This window comes from Furipterus horrens, unplaced genomic scaffold (genome assembly GCF_987537825.1).
Source record: "Furipterus horrens unplaced genomic scaffold, mFurHor1.1.pri manual_scaffold_1, whole genome shotgun sequence".
NCBI lineage: Eukaryota > Metazoa > Chordata > Mammalia > Chiroptera > Furipteridae > Furipterus > Furipterus horrens.
This window is the reverse complement of record NW_028327171.1, coordinates 160,801,922-160,828,022: the sequence shown is the minus strand read 5'-3', so window position 1 is coordinate 160,828,022 and position 26,101 is coordinate 160,801,922. Positions and strand designations below refer to the sequence as shown.

The 26,101-nt window shown below is 34.8% G+C and overlaps 1 protein-coding gene across 3 annotated transcripts in view; it reads left to right on the top strand.

The window, feature by feature from the left end:
* Window positions 1-9,741: 9,741 nt before the first annotated feature.
* SLC38A11 (solute carrier family 38 member 11) overlaps window positions 9,742-26,101 on the top strand; it is a 51,865-nt gene continuing 35,505 nt past the window's right edge. For 2 of the 3 annotated variants that reach the window (XM_090280382.1, XM_090280390.1), the window contains exons 1-6: window positions 9,742-10,208; window positions 10,737-10,854; window positions 12,757-12,831; window positions 18,566-18,700; window positions 19,867-19,932; window positions 24,075-24,181. In XM_090280382.1, coding sequence (XP_090136508.1) covers window positions 10,170-10,208; window positions 10,737-10,854; window positions 12,757-12,831; window positions 18,566-18,700; window positions 19,867-19,932; window positions 24,075-24,181 — 540 coding nt within the window. In that variant the 5' untranslated portion in view covers window positions 9,742-10,169. The remainder of the gene's footprint in view (window positions 10,209-10,736; window positions 10,855-12,756; window positions 12,832-18,565; window positions 18,701-19,866; window positions 19,933-24,074; window positions 24,182-26,101) is intronic. The other variant, XM_090280377.1, reaches the window with a different exon arrangement.

Genomic DNA, 26,101 nt, shown 5'->3' with positions numbered 1-26,101 from the left:
TTTTTTTCAAAAAATCAGTTTACTAATGAGGAAAAACTAATAATATCAGCATCTAATGACTTATAGTTTATTGCATAGGTATTTAATAGCAAACCATGTATAGTTTATTAATACAAATTTCAATTACATACAATGACCCTTATTATTATTTCAACAAGGAACTCAAAGAACTTTTGTAGGTGCTGTTATTTAAAAATGTCTGGATTGAATGAATCTTTTTGACTATTAGATTAACAATCTTGGTACCCAAAAGACATGTTAATAAGGGTTAGATTTATCTATGAATGACAAAAAACCCAAATAACAGTAGTTTAAACAAGATAACAGTTTATTTTCTGCTCATATTACGTGAATGATTCAGATATCCACCAGAACCTCAGGTACCTTCTATCATGTTACTCAGCCATCTTCAATATGAAGTTCCCTGTAGGTGGTTGATCCAGAATAAAGCTCCAGCTTCATTCATCATGTTTCCGCACTCCACTGGTAGGAAGGAGCCAAAGAGAGGTAAAGGTATTAACCTTCTCTTTAAGGATATACATTCCACCTACATCCTCTTGGTCAGAACTTAATCATACCCAGCAATGTGTGAAGATGTGAATTTTTTTCATCATTTTAGGTGGCCAAGGTCCAGACAAAATCAGAGGCTCTATCGTGGTGGAAGAAAAGGGAACAGCTATTTAGAGCCAAATAGCACACAGTAGCCAGAACTTCCTCTGCACTATACAATTTTTGACTAGCAAAATATTTTTTCTATTTGGATATAACAGCAGCAAACGTTTATTGGGAACTTATTGTTCCAAGTAATTAACCAAATTCTTTTAAAATAGTGTTATGAATTGAATTGTAGGTCTCATAAGATATATTGAAGCTCTAATTTCAGCATCTTAGAATGTGACTTTATTTAGAAATTGGATCTTTGCAGGTGATGTCAAGTTAAGATGAAGTCATAATAGTGGGCTGGATTCCAATATGATTAATGTCTTTATAAAAAGGGGAAGTTGGACACAGACACAGACATGCATCAGAGGAAGAGTATGTGAAAAGACAGAGAAAATGGCATGTGAAGTTGGAATACTGGAGTGATGTATCCACAAGCTGGGAGACATCCAAGATTGTTGGCAAACAATCAGAAGTTAGAAAGAGGCAAGGAAATATTTTCTCCTATCAATTTCAGGAAGAGCATAGCCTTGATGATATCTTGATTTCAGACTTCTGGCCTCCAGAACTGTAAAAATAAATTTCTTCTCTTTAAGTCAACCAGTTTATGGCAGTTTGTTACAGCAGCTATAGGAAACTAATACAGATAGGTTATCTCATTTAATTTTAATACCTACTGCTATGAAAAAGGTCCTATTATTTTTCCCTTTCTACAAATAAAGAAATTAAGGCCCAATAAGTTAAGGCATTTGCCAAGATCCCTTCAGCTTGAATCAAACCTAGCTTTTGTTTGTTTGTTTGTTTTATTTTTAAATTCCAGAGCTTTCAAGATGGTGGCAGAGTCGGTGAATCTTGTGCTCACTTCCTCCCAGAATCAAACTGAAAATTCAACTAAATTGGAAAAAAAAAAAAAAAAAAACAAATAAAACCACACTGAACAACCAATTGAAGGCTTGCTGAAGGGCAGAGCTATAACCACAGAGCTGCAAAAGAGCCACATTGAGACTGCTCCTGCACAGCAGCTTGTATGCATGACCTCACAGTCGGCCAGCTTGAGGGTGAATCCCACACACTACTGGGACAACAACAATCAAGACTCAATTAAATAAAAGGGTCTACAAAACCCAGACAAAGGATATTCCTAGAGTACCCAGCTCAAGAGATCAAGGAGACCACACCATTGGGTCCCACAGGACACCTGCTACATAAAGCAACCCCACAAAGGTAGTTCATAACATTACAGGCATACTTCATGAAGCAAAAGAAATCTCAAATAAGCAATCTAATCCTACACTTAAACAAACTAGAAAAAACAACAAACAAAGCATGAGTAAGTAGAAAGAAGGAAATAATAAGGTCAGAGTGGAAATAAATGACATAGAGACTAAAAAATAAAATAAAAAGGTCAATGAAACCAAGAGCTCATTCTTTGAAAAGAATGATGAACCATTAACCAAACTCATCAAGAAAAAAAGAAAGAGGAAACAAACAAATAAAACCAGAAATAAAAGAGGAGAAGTAACAACTGATAACACAAGAATACAAAGGATCAAAATAAAATACTATGACTGACTATGCCAACAAATTGGACAACCTGGGTGAAATGGTCAAATTCCTAGAAACATATAATCTTCCAAAACTCAATCAGAGAGATTCAGAAAACCTAAATAGACTGACAACAGCTAATGAAATTGAAGTACTAATCAAAAGCTCCAAGCAAACAAAATTTCTGGACCAGATGGCTTCACAGGCAAATTTTACCAATCATTCAAAGAACTAACACCTATCCTCCTCAAACTAATTCAAAAAATTCAAGAGGAGGGAAGATTTCTAGGCTCTTTTTACAAGGCCAGCATTATCTTAATTCTAAAACCAGATAAAGATTCTAAATAAAAAAAAAATTATAGGTCAATATCTTGGATGAATATAGATGCTAAAGTCCTCAATAAAATATTATCAAATTGAGTCCAGCAATACACTAAAGAGATCATACACCAATCAAGTTGGATTTATTCCAGGATGTGAGGTTGGTACAATATTCACAAATCAACAAATGTGACACATCACATAAACAAAATAAAAAGATAAAAATCATATTATCATATCAATATTTACCAAAAAAAGCATTTGATAAAACCCAGCACCATTTATGATAAAAAAAATCTCAGCAAAGTGGGAATAAAGGTATTATACCTCAACATAATAAAGGCCATATATGAAAAACCTACAGCTCACATCATACTCAATGGGCAAAAACTAAAAGCATTTCCCTTAAAATCAAAAGAGGGATGTCTGTTTTCACCACTCTTATTCAACATAGTAATGGAAGTCCTAGCCATAACTATCAGGCAAGAAGCAGAAATAAAAGGTATCCAAATTGGAAAGGAGGAAGTAAAACTGTCATTATTCACAGATGGTGACATGATAATGTGCACAGAAAACCCTATAGACTCCCCCACAAAAACTACTATATCTAATAAATGAATTCAGCAAAGTAGCAGGATACAAAGTTAATATTCAGAAATCAGTGAAGTTTCAGTACACCAATAATTAACTATCAGAGAGGAAAACCAAGAAAACAATTCCTATTACTATTACAGCAATGACCAAAAACAAATAAGGTACCTAGGAATAAATTTAACCAAGGAGGTAAAAGACCTGAAGAAAGAAATGGAGAAAGATACAAACAAGTGGAATTATATACCGTGTTCATAGATTAGAAAAATTAACTTCATTAAAATGTGCTTTTTACCAAACACTGTATGAACTCAAGGCAGTTTTTATTAAAATACCAGTGACATATTTCATAGATATGGAACAAATATTCCAAAAATTTATATGGAACCAAAAAGACCCCAAATAGCCTCAGCAATCTTCAGAAAGAAGAAGAGAATTGAAGGAATTACGCTACCTAGTCAATGGAACAGAACAGAGTTAGAAATAAACCCACATTTTATGGTCAATATTTGACAAAGCAGGCAGAGCATACAATTCAGTAAAGACAGTCTCTTCAATAAATAGTATTGGGAAAATTGAATAGGTACATGCAAAAAAATTAAACTAGGTCACCAATATATACCATATCCAAGAATTAACTCATAATGAATAAAAGACTTAAATGTAAGTCACAAAACCATAAACATCCTAAGAAGAAAACATAGGCAGTAAAGTCTCAGACACCTCTCATAGAAATATTTTTGTATATATATTTCTTAGGGCAAGGGAAATAAAGGAAAAACTAAACAAATGAAACATTACACTAAGAAGCTTCTGCACAGCAAAAGAAACCATCAACAAAATGAAAACAAAATCCACTGTATGGGAGAACATATTTGCCGATGATACATCCAATAAGGGGCTAATTTCTCAAATATAAAGAATTCATACAACTCAACACCAGGAAGACAATCAAATTTAAAAATTGGCAAAGGATCTGAATAGATACTTCTTCAAAGAGGACATACAGATGTCCCTTAGACATATGAAAAAAAAAAGCTTACCATGACTGATCATCAGAGAGATGCAAATTAAAACCACAATGAATTATCATCTTACAAATGCCAGAATGGCTACCATAATAAATCAACAAACAAGAAGTGTTGGTGAGGATGTGGAGAAAAGGGAATCTCATGCACAGTTGGTGGGAATGCAGACTGGTGCAGCCACTGTTAAAAACAGTATGGAGTTTCCTCAAAAAATTAAGAATGGAACTTCCTTTTGACCCAGCATTCCCATTTCTAAGAATCCTAAAACACCTACTCAAAAGAATATACACAACTCTATGTTCCCAGTAGTGTTATTTACATAGCTCAGGTCTGGAAACAGCCCAAATGCCCATCAGTAGAAGAGTGGATAAAAAGGCTGTGGTACATTTACACAATGGAATACTACATGTTCCTAAAAAAGAAGGAAATCTGGATTTCTGGTCAAGACGGAGGCATAGGTAAACATGGCTTAGCTTCTTGCACAACCACATCAAAATTACAACTAAAATAGAGAACAACTATCACTCAGAACCATCAGAAATTGAGTTGAATGGATGTCTGACAACTATGGAATTAAAGAAACCACACCTATCAAGACTGGTAGGAGAGGGGAAGATGTGGAATGGGTTTGTCCCATATCCATGTGTGGTGAATAAAAGTTTTGGAGGGATAACTTGGGGGCAAGGAATCTCAGCCCCACACCAGGCCTCCCAGCCGAAAGTTTCAGTGCCAGCACGATAAGCTTCCATAACTTCTGGCTGCACAATAGTGGGGATTGCATCAGTAGAAGAAATTTCTGGAGTCCCAAGCAATTTCTTTTAAAGAACCCATACAAAGACTTACTCAGATTTACTCCCTCTGAGCTCTAGCACAAGGTAGCAGCTTAAAAGGCACCAGTAGCATACATAAGGAAAAGAAGTGTCTGGCATCAAGACAAGAGATGAGGGACAACTTTCTCCCAGACAGAAAGGCGGGCAGAGACCATTGTTCCTTCCCCCAACAGAGCCACAGAGCCAGCAGGCAGGTGCCATATCTGAGACTCCATCAACTTGGCTAACACAATTGGCCCTGTCCTGGAGATTTCCTGAGATTTCATCCAATTTATGAGCCCATCTAAGCTGTTAACAGTGGCTTTTCCATATGAATGGTTGGTCTTGGCTCATGCTTCAAAACTTCCTAAATTCTCTCAAACAAGCAACAGCTGGCCTCAGTGAGCCCCCAGCCCCTATACTTCTTCCTAACTGGCCCCAGGCCTGGCACTATCAGCAGCCAGCTTGGGAAGTTTGACTTCCCATGAGATCCTGCAAGCCCAACACAAATAGCAGCCATCTACAGATTGTTTTATAGCTCATGAGTTCCCATAAGGCTGACCTTGGCCTGCATCACCCAGGAAACCCCAGATCCTGTGTACCCAATGGACAGCTACAGACCCTGTTGGAACACTACCACTCTACCCTGCACAGCTGATCCTCCACAAAGGGTGGAGGTTGGTGGTCAGTGGACAAAGCCAGCCCTTGCAGCTGACTGGCCTGGGTAAATCCCTCTCATTGACCTGCCAACAGCAATCAAGGCTCCACTACAAGAGGAAGGGTGTACTCAGCCCCCATGAAGGGTGCACTTCGAATACTCAGCTTGGGTGATAGGGGAGGCTGTGCCACTGGATCCTACAGGACACCTGCTACATGACAGGGAGTCATAGCAGCTCTACCCAACACATAGAAACAAACACAGGGAGGCTGCCAAAATGAGGAGACAAAGAAACATGGCCCAAATGAAAGAACAGATCAAAACTCTAGAAAAAGAACTAAACAAAATGAAGATAAGCAATCTATCAGATTCAGAGCTCAAAACACTGGTTATAAGGATGCTCAAGAAAGTTAGTGAGAACTTCCACAGCATAAAAAAGATCCAGTCAGAAATGAAGGACCCACTAATGGAAATAAAGAATAATTTGCAGGGAAACAACAGTTGAGTGGATGAAGCTGAGATTCCAACCAAAGATATGGAACATAAGGAAACAAAAAACAACCAACCAGAAGAAAAAAGAATCTAAATAAATAAGCAACCTCTGGGACTGCTTCAAAAGGTCCAACATTCACATCATAGGGGTGCCAGAAGAGAAAGAGCAAGAAATTGGAAATCTATTTGAAAAAATAATGAAAGAAAACTTCCCTAATTTGATGAAGAAAATAGACATCCAAGTCCAGGAAGAACAGAGAGTCCAAAACAAGGTGGATACAAAGAAGCCCACTTCAAGATACATCATCATTAAAATCCCAAAAGCTAAAGACAAAGAGAAAAATTTAAAAGCAGCAACAGAAAAAAAAGTTTGTTATCTACAGGCAAGTTCCCATAAAACTGTCAGCTGATTTCTCGAAAGAAACTTTGCAGGCTAGAGGGATTGTCAAGAAGTATTCAAAGTCATGAAAAGCAGGGACCTACAGCCAAGAATGCTCTACCCAGCAAAGCTATCATTTAGAATTGAAGGGCATATAAAGAGCTTCCCAAGCAAGGTGAGGCTAAAGCAGTTCTTCATCACCAAACCATTATTATATAAAATGTTAAAGGGATTTATTTAAGAAAAAAAATCAAAACTACGAACAATAAAATGGCAATTAATACATACTTATCAACAACTGAATCTAAAAAGCAAACTAAGCAAACAAGAAGAACAGAGACAGAATCATGGATATGGAGAGCATTTGTATGGTTACCAGAGGAGAAGAGGGTGTGGGGGAATAGATGAAGAGGTGAGGGGATTAATAACTACAAAAAGGTAGTTACAGAATAGCCATGAGGATGTAAAGTGCAGTATAGCAAATGGAGTAGCCAAAGAACTTATATGCATAAGCATGACCCATAAACATGAACAATGGTGTGGGGTTTGCCTGAGGGAGTGGGGGTACCAGGCAGAGGGAAGCAAAAGGGGGAAAATGGGACAACGGTAATAGCATAACCAATAAAATATTTTTTTTAAAGAAATCTTATCTTTTGCAATAGCAGAATGGACCTGGAGATTATTATGCTAAGTGAAATAAACCAGTTAGAGATAGACAAATACTATGTGACCTCACTTATATGTGGAATCTAATTAAAATAAACTGACAAACAAAATAGACACAGAAGCATGGATACATGAAAAAAATTGATAGCTGTTAGAGAAGAGGGGGAAGGGGGACCAGATGAAAGAAGGAGAGGGTATTAGACAAAAAATATATATGTAGAACCCATAGACACAGACAACAGTGTGGTGATGGCCAGAAGGAATGGGGAGTGGGGACTGGGTGGAGGTGGGAAAAGGGTGGGGGGAAATGGGGACATCTGTAATAGTGTCATTAATAAAAATAGAGAAAAAAAGCAAATGAATTAAAGACTAAAAAAAAAAAAAAAAAAAACACACACCAAATCCACATTTTTAGATCTCCATCCCTTCTCAACTTGAACACAATTAAGGAACTGTGAAATGCTATGCAGATATTACAGGGTACTATTATCCTCCAGGAACCTTTGTGCCTAATATTGTCATCTATCCTTCAAACTGGGACACTTTTGAGAATGAAAAGGATGCTATTCATATTTACACTGGGACAAGAAGTGTAAGCCCGAATTGTCTCGGACAAACCAGGGCTCACCGTCACACTCATTTAAACTCACTTCTCAGTGCTGCACTCTCCCTGACTTCCATCCAGAAATGGCATTATAATGGCTTTACAGAATTCTAATAGTTACAATTGGAAAATAACAAAAATAGCTAAATTATGAAATAATAATAACATAGTACCACAAGAATAAGATATTTTTAATAATGAGTAACATTGATCAATGAAGATACTTATAAGAATGATTTTGTAAGATGATTAATGCAAAAAACAAAGAATACATTTTGAATATTTAGTCAAAATTATCTGAGCAGTCCTTCCAGACCTCTAAAAACTGAGGATGCCTACATCTGGAAAGTTGAAAGAGAGAGAGAGAAATGTCTATCCTATTTGAGACAAGCTATTATGGCCCTACTTGTCACAGCAGCTAAACCAATAACTTAATGCTATAGAGAGTATCAAGCATCCATTTTTACAAAAACAAAAGTATACCCCTCTCCAGACTCCTTTTCAAGGTTGAGGAAAAAGTAACTTTCTCAGGGATGTGGACTGGAAGTGTCTATATCTATTCTTATCCAAACTTGAACCTTAAAAATGTCCAAAAGGAGTCAGGTTAGCCATCAGGAAGAACTTTATAAATTCTGACTTCCGCCAAGAGAGAGCCTTCTTGGATTATTTCTAAGCAAGCTTGATGCTATTAGAAGTCAGGTAGCCTAGACTCTAACCAAATAATGAAGAAAAGTAATAATCCTACACGAGCATAATATACTATCTACATAATATATAATCTGTAAAAAATTCAAATTAAGACTCTCTACATTCCTGAAAGTCTGGCTCCCATGACCTTTATCTGGAGCTAAGACAGACTCAATAAAACTGCTTATGTGTACATAATATGCACTTATCCTCTACCTCAAACACTGTATAATTTGAGTAAACTATATGGTCCTAAAATGTCTACTGCGTTTGCCTCTGCATGGGTGAACTGCCAGTGAGTCTGTGTGTCCTATTTTTTCTTCTTCATGTTTTCTCATAGACACTTAGAGTGCTTTTGAAATTAAATTAAACAAATAATACTTTTGAAATTATAAAAACAGATCTTTAAGATAGATCATTAAAATAGGTATAAAGAACTTCTAGTTTCTGGTCCAGGATACAAGAAGCTAGGACCAGAAGTTGGAATACTGCCCTCCAACCTAAAAACAAGTAAAGAGCTGAATATTTGTGGTGACAAATGATGATTAAAATATAAAGCATGGATGGAAAAGATACACACAAGTTTCATGAATTGGATGACTATGGATGAAGGGGGAAATATGGGGATGAGCAAAGGGTTGCTGTTGTGACATTAAATGTTTATTTTTATAATTTGAAGAAATGTAATAAAATGTTAACATTTGTTAATTTGATGGTGGAAAATATATAGGGTTTTATAATTCTCTTTAGTTTTTTCATGTTCTTAAAATGTTTCACAATTTTAAATCAATGTCTATGAACCAGAACCTCTTTAATTAAATATTTGGTAAGTGCCAATGATACATTACCACTTTTACTATCCCTGAAACTGTTCTCCACGTATTCTGTCTTTCTGTGGTTGAATATTCTCTGGGTCTTTTTTCTCATCCATAATATAAAAGGGCGAATAAAAGGTCATTTACCGTTCTTTCTAGCTCAGATATTCTAGGTGCCTTCCCTTTCCCATCACCTTACACCCCCACCCCCTTTAAGGTCACTCATTGAATCTGTTTTCAATCCATCTTCCTTTCCCCTTGTAAGTCTCCTTTTCTGAAAAGTCACAGGTAACATCTGACCAAATCATGCTGAGTAATAGAGTTTGCTAAAACTCTAGAAAAGCTGTTTGTTTTCCATTTAAAATAAAACCCCTGCGTTTTTGTCCGCCCTCTTTACAATAGAAGAGGTGTACGGAGGAGTTAATAGAAAAGATACTGTATTGGGGCGGGAGGTGCTACTACTGCATCCTTACCTGAGCATCTGTCTCCAGCCAAGGAGCAGCTAACTTGGGGATGGGCTAAAATGAGGCCATCGTAACTCTACAATCTGGGCAGCCACCGTGGGCAGAACAAACTATGCTCTGCTGCTAGACCTGGGGCGGGGAGAGCGGAGTGAGGGCTGCCCAGATCCGAAACATCCTGTAGCACCTCCGCAGGAGGAGGAAGGTGCATTTGGTTGGGCAAATCCTTGGGGAAAACGGCCCAAGACTTTGGCCGCCAAGTGGGCTCCGGGCTGCAGCGCGCGCGGCCAGCAAAGGTGCGGGGGTGGGGCCAGCGGCGCCGGAGGAACCGCTCGGTCCGGCTTTCCCGCCGGGCACCGACCTGGATGTGCGAGGTCTCGGAGGAGGCAGGTCTGGCTAGAGGGACGTATCCAATACTGTGAACCTTCCACCTGCGGAGGAGCCGGTACAGCCATGGGCTACCAGGGGCAGCAGCCCATCATCCTGCCACAGGTAAAACTGGAGACTGGGGCAGGTTCTGGAGCCAAGTTCCCTCAAAGCTCCATTCTCGCTGCAACAGAGGTCGGCTTACCCTTACCTGGGATCCTGGTTAGCACCACTGAAAGTTCTCTGGGAAGAGAAGTTTTGCCTTGATCCGACTTTTTTTTTTTTTTTTTTTTTCTTTGCCAAGCACTTTTCAGTGTAACCCTCTTAATTTCACAAAATCAAATCATTGGCTTCCTTACAGATCCGGTACTCAGATTCCACGTAGCATCCGTGACGTGGAATCTGTGAAATTGGTGCAGCTTTAATTAGGACATTTTAGAATGGAGTTTGTGTCCAAAGCTCTGTTGAGCTACTAGCTATTATTGTTATTCTTTATTATTATCCTCATTATTATTTTATTATCATGATTGACATTAATATTATTACTGATATTGTGTTAGTCCACATATTGCATATTTAATACTTCTCTGTTTTTGAACTAGTAAACAGTTGTTTACTTTTATTTATTATTGGCCATTTTATATATTTAAATAGAGTGATCTAGATGACAAAGAAATCCTCGTTTCTGAACAGAAAGACAAAGGAAAAACTTGTCGTCAGTCTGCTGCTCTTTTTAATATTGTCAACTCTATTATAGGATCTGGTATAATAGGTAAGTGTTGTTTTGTTGTTATTTTTTAAATTTTAAGTGAAAAAGCCAAATTTAAGCTTCTATTGTTAGTGTTCATTGATTTTTTTTTTTAAGTAAAGATCTTAAATGATAAAATTGGTCATTGTTTTTCATAACAGCCTTCCATTTTTCCATCTGTAACAACTGACACTACATCAGTTTCTTTGTTGCTAAAAATAGGGTTGAATCCATGCTCTTCACATTTGAAAGTATCTTCCACATGTGTTAGGTTAGGTGGAGCTTCATAGGGGAGATGCTGAAAAATTTTTTTCATAGGCTACATGGACAATTGATAATCTTACCTAACCTACTTTTCCCTCCTCCTGAAGTGTCCATCATTACCTGAATCACCTTCCCATGACTTTCTAGAGGTGTAAACCTCCATATATTTGGAAATATTGGAGGTACAAAACTTTAATTGAAAATATAACAATCTTGTGAAAAATTACCTTACCTGTATATAGTGTTAAATTCAAAGTACAAACATATTAATTTATATTAATTTTAAATATTATTTAATAAATAAATAGAAATTGGTTAAATAAAAGTGCATATGATATTTTTAATAAAGGAACCAAGTTATAATTGAAAGAAATCAGCAGCTCGTATCTTCCCAATTTCAAACAAGGGAAAAATTAGGACAAAATTAAGTGCATTGCATTATAGACATAAAGGTAGTTATTTTTTCCATATTTAGTGTTCTTTTTTGTTATTTGAAAACATTCAATTTAAGAAAAACTAAGAACAAAACAGAATTGTGCAATAGTCATTGAGAATATTATTTTTTCCTGTAAAATGTTGCCGTTTTAGTCACAGTCATCATTGAATGTTTATCCGAACTGAGTTACTTTTCATAACTTTCATAAGCTTATGTGACTTTTTTTACTTGTTTCCATATATAGATAATTTTTTTTCAAATGGTACATCAAATGGAGGTATCTGAAGCAAAGTAGTAAAAAATAGGGTCAAAGACTTGTTTGAAATTTTGCCTCCAGAAGTGTGGGCAACTCTACCTGGCAGAATTCCAGGCACAATTCCTGATGCAAACACTTTAAGCTGATCCATGTCAGCAACACTTAAAGTACCTCTTAATTATGCTCAGCAGATTTTTTTTCTTGATTTTTAGAGAGAGAAAAGAAGGGAGAGAGAGAAAGAGAGAGAGAGAAATATCAGTTTGTTTTTCTACTTATTTATGCACTCATTGGTTGCTTCTGGTATGTGCCCTGACTGGGGATTGAGCCTGCAACCTTGATGTATCAGTACAATGCTCTAACCAACTGAGGTCCCTGGCCAAGGCCGATTTTTCAGAGAGTAAAAATTCTGGGTTAAAATATTTTATGGTCCATAATCTAAAATTATTCATGTTCCAAAAGAATCATAAGAAAACATTTTATATTACCCCCTTCAGCTTTATAAAAATACTTTTTCCGTCTCATTTTTCTCTCCTTTTCCTACATGGTTGCCCATTTTGACTCCTTACACCCATTACCTTTCTGTGCTCTTTTTATCCTCTCTGCTTTTTCAGATAGCACATGAAGAAAGCTTTAGGTCATTTCTCTCCATATTTTAGGTTATATGATCCCCTACCTGAGATGAATATTATTTGTATAAACTGGCATCTGTTTCTTACTTTCTGCTTTCTTATTCATATTCCATCACTTCTTAAACTTGCTCTCTTTGTATGTGCTTAACATAACATTTTATTCTGAAATAAGTATTAATATGGTAACATTTAATTTTGGTAAGTATATGCCCTGTTTACAATTATGTCATATAAATATTTCAATTTACTTAGCCTATTATATATAGGAACTGGGGGGAAAACTGCTGTATTTTTTATATGTTTTATTAATGCTATGGGTGGGGCATTTTATTTTTTTCCAGGATTGCCTTATTCAATGAAGCAAGCTGGCTTTCCTCTGGGAATATTGCTTTTATTCTGGGTTTCATTTGTTACAGGTAAAATATTATATAATTGCTAGTTCTTGCAACTTAAATTGCACCAAGACTATTTTACACACATACACTCTCTCTCACACACACATACAGTTATTGAATTTACTAATTATACTGGATCAAAGAATCCTAAAGAATTTAGACTTTTATGTCTGAGAAAATTTACTTCTCTTGCTAATCCTCTGAACAGATTAGAAAAGCATTATATGTTGTATGATCAAGCCTAAATCCTTTTTTAAAGGCTGATTAAAGCTAAGACAGCTATGCTCTGAAAGTGTAGCTGTCAGAACTTCCTTTCCCAAGACCATGGGCAGGTGCACGTGAATGACAAACCTTTTCCAGCTGTTTGTGCTGGTCTTCCCACCTTGCCCATGCTTGCTCAGGTTCCCTGCCTGCCACTGTCTTGAAGCGCAGCAATAAGATGCTTCCATACTACTTCTGTTCTGCTTCCCCCTTTTTATGTAATGTGTTCATTCACACCCACATTTTGCCATTCCCCAATCTAAGTGCAAATTATACAACTCATACCCAGGTCCTCTTCCAGTTGTCCTCATCTCTGCCTTGTCATTCTCCCCATTCATCTCATGACAAAGAAACACTGTCTTTCCTCTACCTTAGGATGACTGTGAAAGGGGCAGCAATCACAGATAGACACCACCTGCTGCAATTGATGCTGTGGTGGCCTCTATGTGTAGTCACCTAGATGCCTTTTTACCAGGTAATGCAAAACCCCTTTGCTGTCCCCTTCTCCAGAGTGTTGACTTGGGCCTCAATGGCGCCACCTTCCTGTGCAGTTATGACCCCCAGCCACCATTTTTGCACAGCCTTCAGCCAATGACTGACTGATATAGAAACCTTGCCTCCAGGAGTGATCAACCCGTGGTGCAGCTGGAGCTCCAGAGTGCCACCACTGCAGGGCTAAGCTGCAGCTAGTCTCCACCTGGGACCTGTCTTTGCTGAGGCGTTTCCCCTGCCCTATCCTCTCACTCCCCTTCTCCTAGGAGCACTCCTTCAAGTCCCATGCCTAAGAATCTCTGTCTAAGCTCTGCTTCTGAATACCCTACCAAGATGCTATTTCTCATAAACTCTCAGGCTTCCATGCCCAGCCGGTAACTGTTATTTTTCTCAGGCTGAAGAAGAGAGTAATGCATGTAGAAGATAGAAAAGTCAAAGCTGCAAAGGCACTGGGCTCCCTACTCCTTGTTCCTTCTCTCCACCGAAGACCTAAGTTGCTTTTAGTTTCTGCAGCTCTTAATTTATAGCTTAATGTGTAACTTAGTAATATAGGATCTATAACTTTGTGCTTATTTAGAGTTGCTGGTGTTTGAAAATTGCATTCTGTTCATAAGAGCATTTATCACACTAAAAGATCCTATTCAAGCATTTACCCTTGTCCTTTCTAATTTCCTGCTTCCCAGTCAATCAGCACTGAGAAATAATTAATTTCCACCCAGGCATAATAACCATGGCTTATTTAAGTACATTGTAAATATGTACACACATTTAAAAAATTAAAATATGTGTATCACCTAAGAATTCAATACTTGAAGAGAATGAACAGTTTACTAAAGCCAGATCATATTATGCAAAAATAAATCAAACCATAAATAACTTTCTCAACTGATACTATATATTAACCTACAGTAATCGTTGTGAGCAGTCATTTGCAAAGTCATAAATTCCTAAACTATTAATCAGTGGAAATTAGTCTTATTAATTTAGTTATATGATCAAAAGCTTTAAATAATTTTGATAAAGGAAACCACACAAAATTAAAAAATTGTATAGACTATGAATCATTTTGTTTTTTAAATAAGTTCTTAAGAGCAAAATTTACAAGTAGGGTATAATATTAAATTTTACTTTAAATTGACGCTGTAATTACACAAGGATTTGTTGCTAGTATTATTCTTTTGTCTTTTAAGGCCTTTAATGAGGTATAAGCAGTTCAATGAGTCATTTTTTCAAGTTCTTTCTCTGTGTTTGTGAAGTGTTGAGAAACAATAAAAAAAAGAATTATAAATATTTATAACAAATAGTTTTATTTTAAATTTCTTTAAAAATTTTTTATTTGTTGATTAAAGTAAAATAATTTTATTGTCCAAACATACAAAATGATTTAAAAATTTTTCATGTTGAGTAACATAAACTCATTAATGGGTTACCTAAGATTTGCATATAACATGTTTAAAGTGAGATCAAAATGTTATAGTGATTGATATTTGAGATTTCTAAAACTTTTAAGATAATATATTTATAGCCTTTATTTTACAAGCAGATAGAATCATTTACATTTATCATTGACTAAATTTTTAGCAAATTGTTAACTTCAAGCAATACATTCTGAATTTTTATGAAACTCAGTATTCCCATTCCAAGCATACATTTCTTCACCAAAAATTTACAGCAGTTGTAAAATTGGTTACCTTCTTTCTGTTACTCAGGTTTTCATTCATTCTTTCTTCAGCGAATAAGTTGCTGTTTTACTACATTTCGCATCTGTCCACTTTCTGATCAGTCCTCCATATCGCTGCAAGAGTTATCTTTATAAAACCTCAGCCTGATCACTGTTACTCCTGCAATCAAAGCATTCCAAGACCCCATAACGACAACAGGAAAAAAAAATTATTGCATTGAAATTCCTTCACAGTGCAGTCACAGTCTGAAGTTCCAGTCTCATCTCCGCCTACTCAAAACTCTCTTTCTCCCTGTCAGCAACACTGCTATGTGTGCACCTTACGTCTCAGCTATTCTGGACTATTTCGTCCCTCATATACAGAATATGCTTTCACGCTGCCTTCCCATGGATAGTCTCTCTGCTTGACATACTTTTTTTCTCTCTACCTGGTGAAATCCTGTTCATCCTTCAAGGCGCTACTCAACTTTTCTGTGAACTTTTTCTAGTTTTAAACAGATAAGGTAGAATTAATTGCAGTGCCCTCTGTGCTTGTAGAATATTTTAAAATATATTTATTGAGCCATTTTTCAAATTAAATTTGAATCTTGCTATATATTGATCACTGATTGATTTCAAAAATATTTACTGACAAGGCTGCCATTGTAGCAATGAAGAACATTATTCGTGCCTGTACGGAGTTCACTATGTAGTGTCAGGTAGACAAAAATACATAGTTACAATACTTTATTTAAAATCCCATAGTAAAAATATGTGCATGATGATAGGGACACTGGTATTTAACACAGCCTCAAAGAAACAGGCATGTTTTGAAGAAGAGGAGATACCTCCACTAAGTGTTTATGAAAATATGTGAGTAAAGAAAATGGAAGGTTACTCTTACCAGATGGAAATGTAGAAATACAAAAGGGAACTGTGTAATTATTCAGTCTGGTTAAAGTATAGGGTTGATGCTTGTTTATAAGTAGAGGAAGATGCTGGTAGAGAGGTTTGCAGAGGCATTTGAAGGTTCTCATGAATGGCTATCATCATTATTGTAATTTCCTGAGGACTGCCTAGATGCTGAGCATAAAGCCACCACTATACTTAATCTTTCTGATGCCATAAAGTAGGTATGCATGTTCTACTTTTATGGAGGAGGAAACTGAAACCTTAATGGATTAAAATGACTTGTCCAAGGTCTACAGTTACTTGCTGCAGAGTTGTAGTTTTGATTAAGTGCATGGATGGGGCTAGACTACCAGAGTCCAAATCCTGACCACTCCATCACTTGCTCTATGAAGTTTGGGAATTTACTTAACCTTCTGTGCCTCGCTTTTCTCATTAAATGAGGGCTACCTAGGATTGTTGTAAAGACTAAAAGAGTTAATGTATGTAAAGCATTTTTTGAAAGGCCTGGCACATAGGAAGTATTGTGTAAGTATTTGCTAATATTTTTGTGGTGTTAATATAATAATAATTCAGACAAGTCAAGTCCTTCACCCAAGGTCACACAGCTAATAAATAATGTTTCCTGCCTCATGGAAAAGAGGTGATTTTTATTAGAAGGCATTAGAGGATCTCCTAGAGTGTTTTAAACAGAAGACATGATCAGATTGATGATATGGTTAAACCCGTCTGAGAGGAAATGTTGAGAAAGTCTTTGCAGATGTCAAAAACTTTTTGGGATGAGAGCAACAGAGGAAAAATGGGACAACTGTAGTAGAACAACAATTAAAATAAATTTTAACAAAACGTTTTGGCAGAGGGTGAGATTGGTGGATGACAAAACTACCTGGAGGTTATTGCAGCAATCCAGATGATATATGATAAAGACCTAAGTCCTAAAATAAAGCAGGCTAGGGATTAGAAATGATCGTGCAGTTGAATAACTTATGAAGTAATAATGAACTTGGTGACCAAAGGAATATAGAAGATGATGAATGATGAGGAGTCTAGGTGATTCTCAAATTTCTGTTGATACAATTTACTGATTGGAGAAATATGAATGAAGAAGCAAGTTACAGAACAAAAATATAAATTAGAATATGGTGATTCCGAGGTGCCTATGAGATTTCCAATGTGAAATGTTTATTAGGCAGCTAGATGTAGAATTCTGGACTTTTGGAATCTGAGCTAGAGATACAAATATGGGGATTACTAACATCTGTAGGAAAACTGAAACCATGGACACAAATGAGTTCACAGTAGGCCATCCTGAAGAGTGAGAAAAAGTTTAAGAATCCACAATAAAAGAAAACTGGTGTAAAACTGAGTATAAATGGCCAAAAGGTAGGAGGAAATCCAAAAGAAAGTGATACAACAAAGGCCAAGGGTGGGTGGTTGAGAAGAGGGGAATGGCGAACAGGAAGAAATTGTCACTGGAAGAGCAAATAAGATTAAGATTTAGGGTGTGTCAACTGGATTTATCAACTTGGAGTTTATTGAAGAACTTTAAAGAAATTTCAGTGATGTGGGAGGGAATCAGGGTGGAAAGCATACTAAATTATTTGTGTTTTCATCTTTGTCTTTTAATGCATTTCCAAATTACTTAAGGACAAAAAAAAAAAAAGAAAAATGAAATCACCTGTGATGGAAACATGAGCAAGAGAAGAGTGCAAGAATCACACACCCTGTGCTTAGCTGTGTAACTAACAACTGCATTGTCATTCACTAGGTTAAATGTCATTCACTAGGTTCATTGAATTAAGTGAGGAAAAAATATATTAATTTTTAATATATAATATCTATGCATTTATATCTTCAATTTCAACTTAAAGTTAAAACTTAAATCTATAAAATGTAAATTTCAAAAAAATTCTTGGTGTGCACTCTTAACCATCATTATAAAATAGAGTTACTAGTTGTATTTTGTTATAAATCAAATGATCTGAGTCTACTAAGTCTATTTTTTATGCATGCTTAGAGCAGTTTTCATTCTCAGTCTTCACATGTTGAATGCCTAAGAAATATTTGATTACCTACATTCTGTTGCTTGGCCATTGAGTCACATTCTATTAATATTCATTGCATTGGTTAGGTTAGGAAGTAAAATGAAATACTGATTCTCAACTATAGTCTGCATATCTTCTTCTGTGCAGTTCATTGCATGAACATGTTAAGTAAACTTCCATCTTGACTGAAAAATATAAAATTGGATATAGTACCATTTCACGAAAAGTAATGTTTTATGGGAAGGAAGGAAGCCTTGCCATGCTAATTTACTGTAGCTTTAAATTAAACTTTTAAAAAATATATTTTCCTTTTTTTGTAAGCCAAAACATGAAAAACCTTTGTATTAAACTTAATCTAACATCTGCTTAATTGTTATTTTTGCCACAGACTTCTCCCTTGTTTTATTGATAAAAGGAGGGGCTCTCTCTGGAACAGACACTTACCAGTCTTTGGTCAATAAAACCTTTGGCTTTCCAGGGTATCTTCTCCTCTCTATTCTACAGTTTTTGTATCCTTTCATAGGTAAGATGAATGTGAAGATGCAAATTATACTTATTTGCAAAAACATACTGCCATTTCTGAACATAACTTTAATAAGCATTACATAGTTGTTAAAGAGTCCTAGTAGTTGAAATATATTCCAAATTAAGTGTTTGCTTCTTTTGTCATTTTTTATTCCCTGATTCTTTTGGTTGGTTTTCTGAATATTTCACTGAAATGAAATGAGAGTGATTTTCATTAATCTAATGTTTGTTCTTCCCTAGTTTGGTGAAAAATAGAATGATCTGGGAATAAAAGTGAGTGAGAGAAACAATAGATCTCTTCAAGGCTGAAATAAAGTTTTTGAAAACATTTTGCAATACATTTGCAGAAGCCATATACAAAGCCAACATGGTATTTAAAGTTCGTACTATAATGGTGAAAATGTCATCTGGCACTTCTTAGTTAATAACATGTTTAGATTCAACAGTTGACAACTTGACTTAAGTTTTTAAACCAGTAATACAGAAGCTATTGCTTAAACCACTAGTTTCTTATGTCTCCACCAAAGGTTAAGACTATATTTCCCCAAAATCTTATTTAAAAAAAAGTAATTTATTTGTTTGTTTATTTTTTAGAGAGGGGGGAAAGGAGAAAGAGAGGGAGAGAAACATCACTGTGTGGTTGCCTCTCACTTGCAGCCCCAACTGGGGACCTGACGTGCAACCTAGTCATGTGCCCTGACTGGGAATCGAACCAGCGACACTTGGCTCACAGGCTGACGCTCAATCCACTGAGCCACAGCAGCCAGGGCTTCCCCAAATCTTATTTTTTAAATGATGAGATATTTTAGAGCCTTCACAATATTCTGTTGTTATTCCTCATGCTGAGCAATACATATGTTCCTGAAAAAGTATTTGGAAACTGAACTTTAATGACAAATAATTCATATTTTAAATGACTACCAAACCTCCCTATTATTTGAAGAAGCTTAGAATCAATATGTAAAATGAAAAAAAAATTTTAATACGAATTGATATTATCCCATAAAACTGTTGTCTATTTTTAAAATTGTACCAATTGGTAATCAAAATACATATTTAAAAGTAGTAATATTATGCCAATATTTGGGAAGTAATAACTGATTATTTTCAAAATATTCAAGATAAAAATTTTTGGTGACTGTATTATTTTAATTATGTATTTAGCTATGATAAGTTACAACATAATAACTGGAGACACTTTGAGCAAAGTTTTCCAAAGAATCCCAGGAGGTAAGTGAATATATTTATTTTATACAGTTTTTCATAGTTAATGTAGTTTATAATAATTTATATGGAAAATATTTGCAAGTTCAAGAGTTGGATAACTTCAAATATCTTACAATATCAATGATTCATTCTGATTCTAAAGTATTAATCTACCTTTTATATAGTTTAAATCTTATTTAGCTGTTTAAAAATATGATTACTATTATTGCTGTACTTAGTTATATTATTACCATTATACTATAGTATGATAATAATTATTATTAGTAATATTAATAATAAATATCATTACTTTACTTAGACTATATTTGAAATATCTTATGCTATGTATCACCAACTCTGTTAGTAACATTTTCTCATATACTATTTTTACTACACCATTTCTTAGATAAGCAAGCTGACCTTTTCCTCCACTATTCTTTTAATATGCAACTTAGTATAGTAAAATTAACTCTTGTATTGGATAGTCTTGCGAGTTTTGACAAATATAGTCATATAATCATTGCCATAATAAAAATACAGAATAATTCAATAACATCCATATTTTTCCTATTCTCGCTTATACTCAAACCCTCATCTCCAGTCCCTGGTAACCACAAATCTAATTTCTCTGCCTAGCTTTGCTTTTTCCAGAAAGCCCAATCAATGGAATTATATAGTATCTAGGCTTTCTAGTCTGGCTCCTTTCACTTTTCATAGTGCATTTGGATTTCGGCTATGACTTTGGATATATAGTAGTTTGCTTTTTTCAGAAAAACAGTTGTTGGGGAATATTCTGTTGCATGGATGGACTGGATAACAGTTTATCTGTCACACACTTGAGGAACATTTGGGTTGTTTCCAATTTGGGGTGATTAAGAAAAAGCAGCTATGAGTATTCTGAAGCAGACCTTTTTTTAACATGTGTGACAGCCTCCATCCCTTTTCAGCCTTTTATCATATTATGACTATTGAATAATTCAGTCTTGTGCTTTGAAGAGCTTCTCATCCCACCTACATAATCCCCATTTTAATGTGACCTAACTCTGTAGTTGTTACTGCAGTTGAAATTGATACAAAAATACCTTTCCTCTTAATGCTTGAAGCACTTATTCTAAAAGTCATACAAAACAAAGTAAAGCAAAACCCAGAACTAGAAATTGAACCTCTTTCTCTCACAGGGTTAGCTGAAATCAGGTCTACTTGACCATCAAATCACAAAACCAATGTTTGCTTGCTATATGACATTGAGAAGGTTAAGGCCCTCTCTGAATTCTAGTCTATTCATCTCTAACTTATGAATTAGAATATCAACTGCTTTATATAATTTTTATGCAAAACAAAAGAGAGAATATAGACAGTGCCTAGCATATAGTAGGTTTACATAACATATTAGAGATTATTATTGTTACCCTGAACTACTTCCAGCTTCTGTCCTTGTCCTCAACCTCTGAATCTTGATTTATAAACTTAGATCATGTGAGTGGATAGGATGCTACATAAAAATGGGAAAAATATATTACCATATATTCAATGTGATCCAAATTATATAAATTTTCCCTTTGCATAAATAAATAAGGAAAACACTTTAAAATACATTCAATATAAACTGTGGTATTTTTTAATTGTGATACCCATGGGATTTTGTTTCCTTCGTTATTTTCCAAAGTTTTTCAAAGGAACATGTATTAATTTTAAATTTTTATCACTTCATTTTCTTATTTAAGAAGTTTTACATATTTATTCAGAAAATGTTAGAAAACATAGATAGCAAAATGGAGAAGGCAGAACATATTCATAATCTTTTCCACTCGAGAAAACCAAGTAGAAGCATTCCTTCCAACATTCCCTTCCTTTTTCCCTTCCTTCCTCCCTTCCTTTTGAATGTATACTATCAGAGTTTTAAGAATGCATGTAACTTCAAATGGTCATTTGAATACCATAACATTTTATATCTTGTTCTATAATATGCTTCTTTCTCTTAGCAGTATATTAGGACACACAGTCATATCAAAATATAGAGATCTATTCTATTTGCTTAATTGGCAGTTTAGTATTCTCCTGTACAGAATCTATTGTACAGTTACTTTAATTTTAATTTAATTACTTCAGCTTTCCTTGGTAGAAACATTTTTATTATAAGTTTTTATTGATTTTTAATTTTACAAATATTATATAAATATATGCTCTTCATAAGAATAACTTACCATAGATAAGACTAAAGTTCCTTTTGAAACTTCCTTCCTGGTTATTAATTTTATAATAATCAAAAATGACTTTTAAAATATAGGTCACATAGCCAAGAACACAGTTTTATTCTTACCACAGTTTCTTTACATTGTCAAATGCCATATTTTGGAATGTGTGATTGTTTGTAAGTCTTGTAAAGATTAATATGATGCCAAAGTATTTTTAGAAGTAGATAAAATCCTTAGTAAACCTAAATATTTTTCTCCTGAAATATATCACCAATATTTTAGACTGACAAGTGGGCAATTGCTTATACTTTTCCCAGATATCCAAAGTCTTAGTTTATGATACAAGTCAAAGAAATGAGAAACATTGGTGTAAGAAATAGTTTGGATGATTTTGATGTTTTTGAAATATGTCTATGTTCAATTTTTCATACTATTGTTTAAACATTTAGCTTGCTTATTTGGGTGCATTTTTTTTAGATGATCGGTAGAGGTAATAGTTCTTATGATTGGATCATTAGTGAAAAATGTCCTTTACACAAATAGAGATCCTCAGTTATTAGGCTCCTGCACGCTAGTCATTGCAGTCTATTTTAGTGTTTTTCCATGCCTTTGGATTTTCCCAGTGAAGAAAATATATTTTCTACCAAATATATCATAGGGGTAGCAGTTTGAAAGGGTAAATAGAAACAGATATACATATAATGTAATTCAAATTGTGTTTACCAGGAATATATAAGTAGTTGCATTCAGACTTTGGGGAACTTAAATTTCCTGTTTTATTGTTTTAATTCAAAATTTTATGATGATTGTTTAGTTATGGCCGAGTTAAATACTCATGATTACTTATTCCATTCTTCTGTGTATGTGTGTATGTGTGTGTGTGTGTCTGTGTATGTGTAAAATTTATACCATTTTGAAAATCCTATCTTGGAACTTTCTTTTCAGTTAGTTTATTAACCATATAAAAAAATTAGTTTCACTTTTCAGGGTCTTTTCCTTTTTTAAAAAAATTACACTCAGTTATTTGATAAACTTGGTTTCTACAGACTAAACTTCACAGAACTAAATGCACAAAGACTGGGTATCATTAAGGATATTTCAAAAATGTAACTACATGATCTCTGAAGGAATTCAATATGGGCTAAGAAATTTAAACAGTAGTGTCTCCATTGGAATAGATATAGATTTCCTAAAGCAAATACTGTGATTAGCACAGCTTTAAAATATATTTAAATCCTTTTATGTTTTAATTTATGTTAACTTTTTAAAAATTTGATGACCACCCCCCCTCACCCCCATTTACTGGTTATGACAGCCAAGTGTCTAAGACATTGCATACCACGTTTCAGCAGCTTCCCTATGGCTTCTCTATCCAACAAGTTGTTTCTCTCTACTTTCCTTCTAAGAAAATATGTACTTCTTTCTCAGTGAAAAGATAGAAATATAGTGAATATTTTTGAAATTTCGATAAAGTTTTACTGTATAAGTTTCTCTGAAATATAGAAAAAAACTTTAAAGCCTCAGAATACTCCCGGTTCTTATGTAGCTTACTTTCTGAATGAACAGTTTTGCTATTAGAGAGTTTTGGACAAGGAGTGACATGTTTGTTTGTTTGTTGTTGTTTTGCCTTTGGGAAGGATCTCTGTAGTTTTTAGGTTAAGAGTATACTGTACTCTAAGTGGAAAAAAAGAAGGTAGGAACAAGGAGACTGATTAGGAGGCCATTAAAATCATTTAAATGTAAAATAATTGAACATTATTCGAACTATAGGTTTACCCATAAGTTATTTTGTATTTATATTTTTGTGGACTATTTCTAGTTTTACATGGTTTTATGGAGTATGTTGACTCTTAAAACTTTGTCTAGATACTATTTGATATTATTTAAGTCATTTACATAATTCAATATTTACTGTGTCACTGGTGTGCTACTCATACCTATAAACACTTCATAATATTTCTTGTGTTTTAGTTGACCCTGAAAACTTCTTTATTGGTCGCCACTTCATTATTGTGCTTTCCACGGTTGTCTTTACTCTGCCATTATCCCTGTACCGAGACATAGCAAAGCTTGGAAAGGTAATTTTTACATTTTAAGTAGGTGCAGAAATGTACTTTCTTACCTGCATTAATTTTGTCCAACTACTGTCTCTATGACCAAGTTATTAATTACAGTATTTATCTTTAGTTTCTTTTAGTTTAATTATAGTTATGCAAGAGTAAACTGTGGTTAAATCTTAAATAATGAGTGTGAACTAAATATGTCCTTTTCCCTTTTTTTTACATTTATTTTTTATTATTTTTCTATTACAGTTGTCCCACATTTTCCCCCATTGCTCCCCCCCACCCCTACCCAGCCTGCCCCTTCTCCCACAGTCAATCCCCATCTCGTACATATCCATGGGTTATTTATACTAGTTCCTTTACGAAACCCTTCCCCTACTTACCCCCCTTCTCTCCCTCTCCCCTGCCCCCCTGGTAACTGTTACTCTGTTCCTTGTTTACATGCCTGTGATTCAATTTTGCTCATTTGTTAGTGTTGTTCATCAGTCTCCTGTATTAGGTGATATCATATGGTATTTTTCTTTTGTAGCCCTGCTTATTTTGCTAAGCATAATTCTCTCTAGTTCCATCCATGTTATCGCAAATGGCAGGAGTTCCTTTCTTCTTTCTGCTGCATAGTATTCCATTGTATAAATGTACCACAGTTTTTTGATCCACTCATCTACAGATGGGCACTTAGGCTGTTTCCAGCACTTGGCCATTGTAAATAGCACTGCTAGAGGAAAACATAGGCAGGAAAATTTCAGATATTCCATGTAGCACTATTTTCACCAATAATCTCCTAAGGCAGGGGAAATAAAGGAAAGAATAAACAAATGGGACTACATCTAAGTAAAGAGTTTCTGCTCAGAAAAATAAAATATCAGCAAGATGAAAAGGGACCCAACCATATGGGAAAACATATTTGCCAATGATACCTTTTTCCTTTTTAAGGTAGATACTCTAACTGATGTCAGGCAGCTACTTTACATTTAGAATATATAAAGAATTATACTTAAGCCAAGTTTAATTCACTAAAATAGTTCTATTGTTTCTCTAGAGAGTAGGTTAAACAATTTAAAAGCAAACTAACTTTAGAAATGAGGATAAATCACTTTATTGGCTTAAGATTTTCTTTGTAAATTATAATATCTGTTGTGCCTATTTTTCATCCATCACATTCAAATGTCAGTGTTTTGATTGATTGTTGAAAATTTGGCCAATGTTTATGATTTGTATTGCTAAAGACAAACACTGATTTCATTCTAATGAAACTAACCAAATAATTATTTAACTCACTACATGTGCCCATCAATGTAGAATGGCCTTTATCTGGTTATATTTTATTTCCTTACTATCAAGGAATATTTGTATTTTACCCAAAATAATTTTGGTGCTATATCTACATGATGCTACGCATTCTGATGAGAAAAAAAATTTTAAAGAATAACACATATAATATTTTTATATTGTGTTGAAAACTCCAACAATTGATTGAATTTTACTTTTCACTGTGATGTTTGTTGTATGCCCATAGTTAAGAAGTCCCTCTTTGAAGGTAGAGCTGAGAATGAAGATGATATTTCAGAGTATTCTGACTATTTTCTCTTCCTTCTTTAACAGTCATCCAAAAAAATAAAAGAGTATACCAAAAGGGGTATTTTATGGTGAAATATCTGGAACAGCTGAACTATTTTTCATTCACATGCTCAATGTAGCCTTAAATGTTATCTTCACAGAGCAGAAGGCAAGGAACTCATGAAAAGAAAACTGTTAATATTCTATCATATTATCTAAACATATTTCCCTAAATTTTCCTTTAAAGTGTCATATTGAAATATATAAATAAATTTCCTAATTAGCAAAACAGGGTAGTTAGGAGCCCTGATCTGGAGTCAGGATACTTCCATTTGAGTTCCTCCTTTGCCACTTCCTTGCTATGTGATATTGACAAAT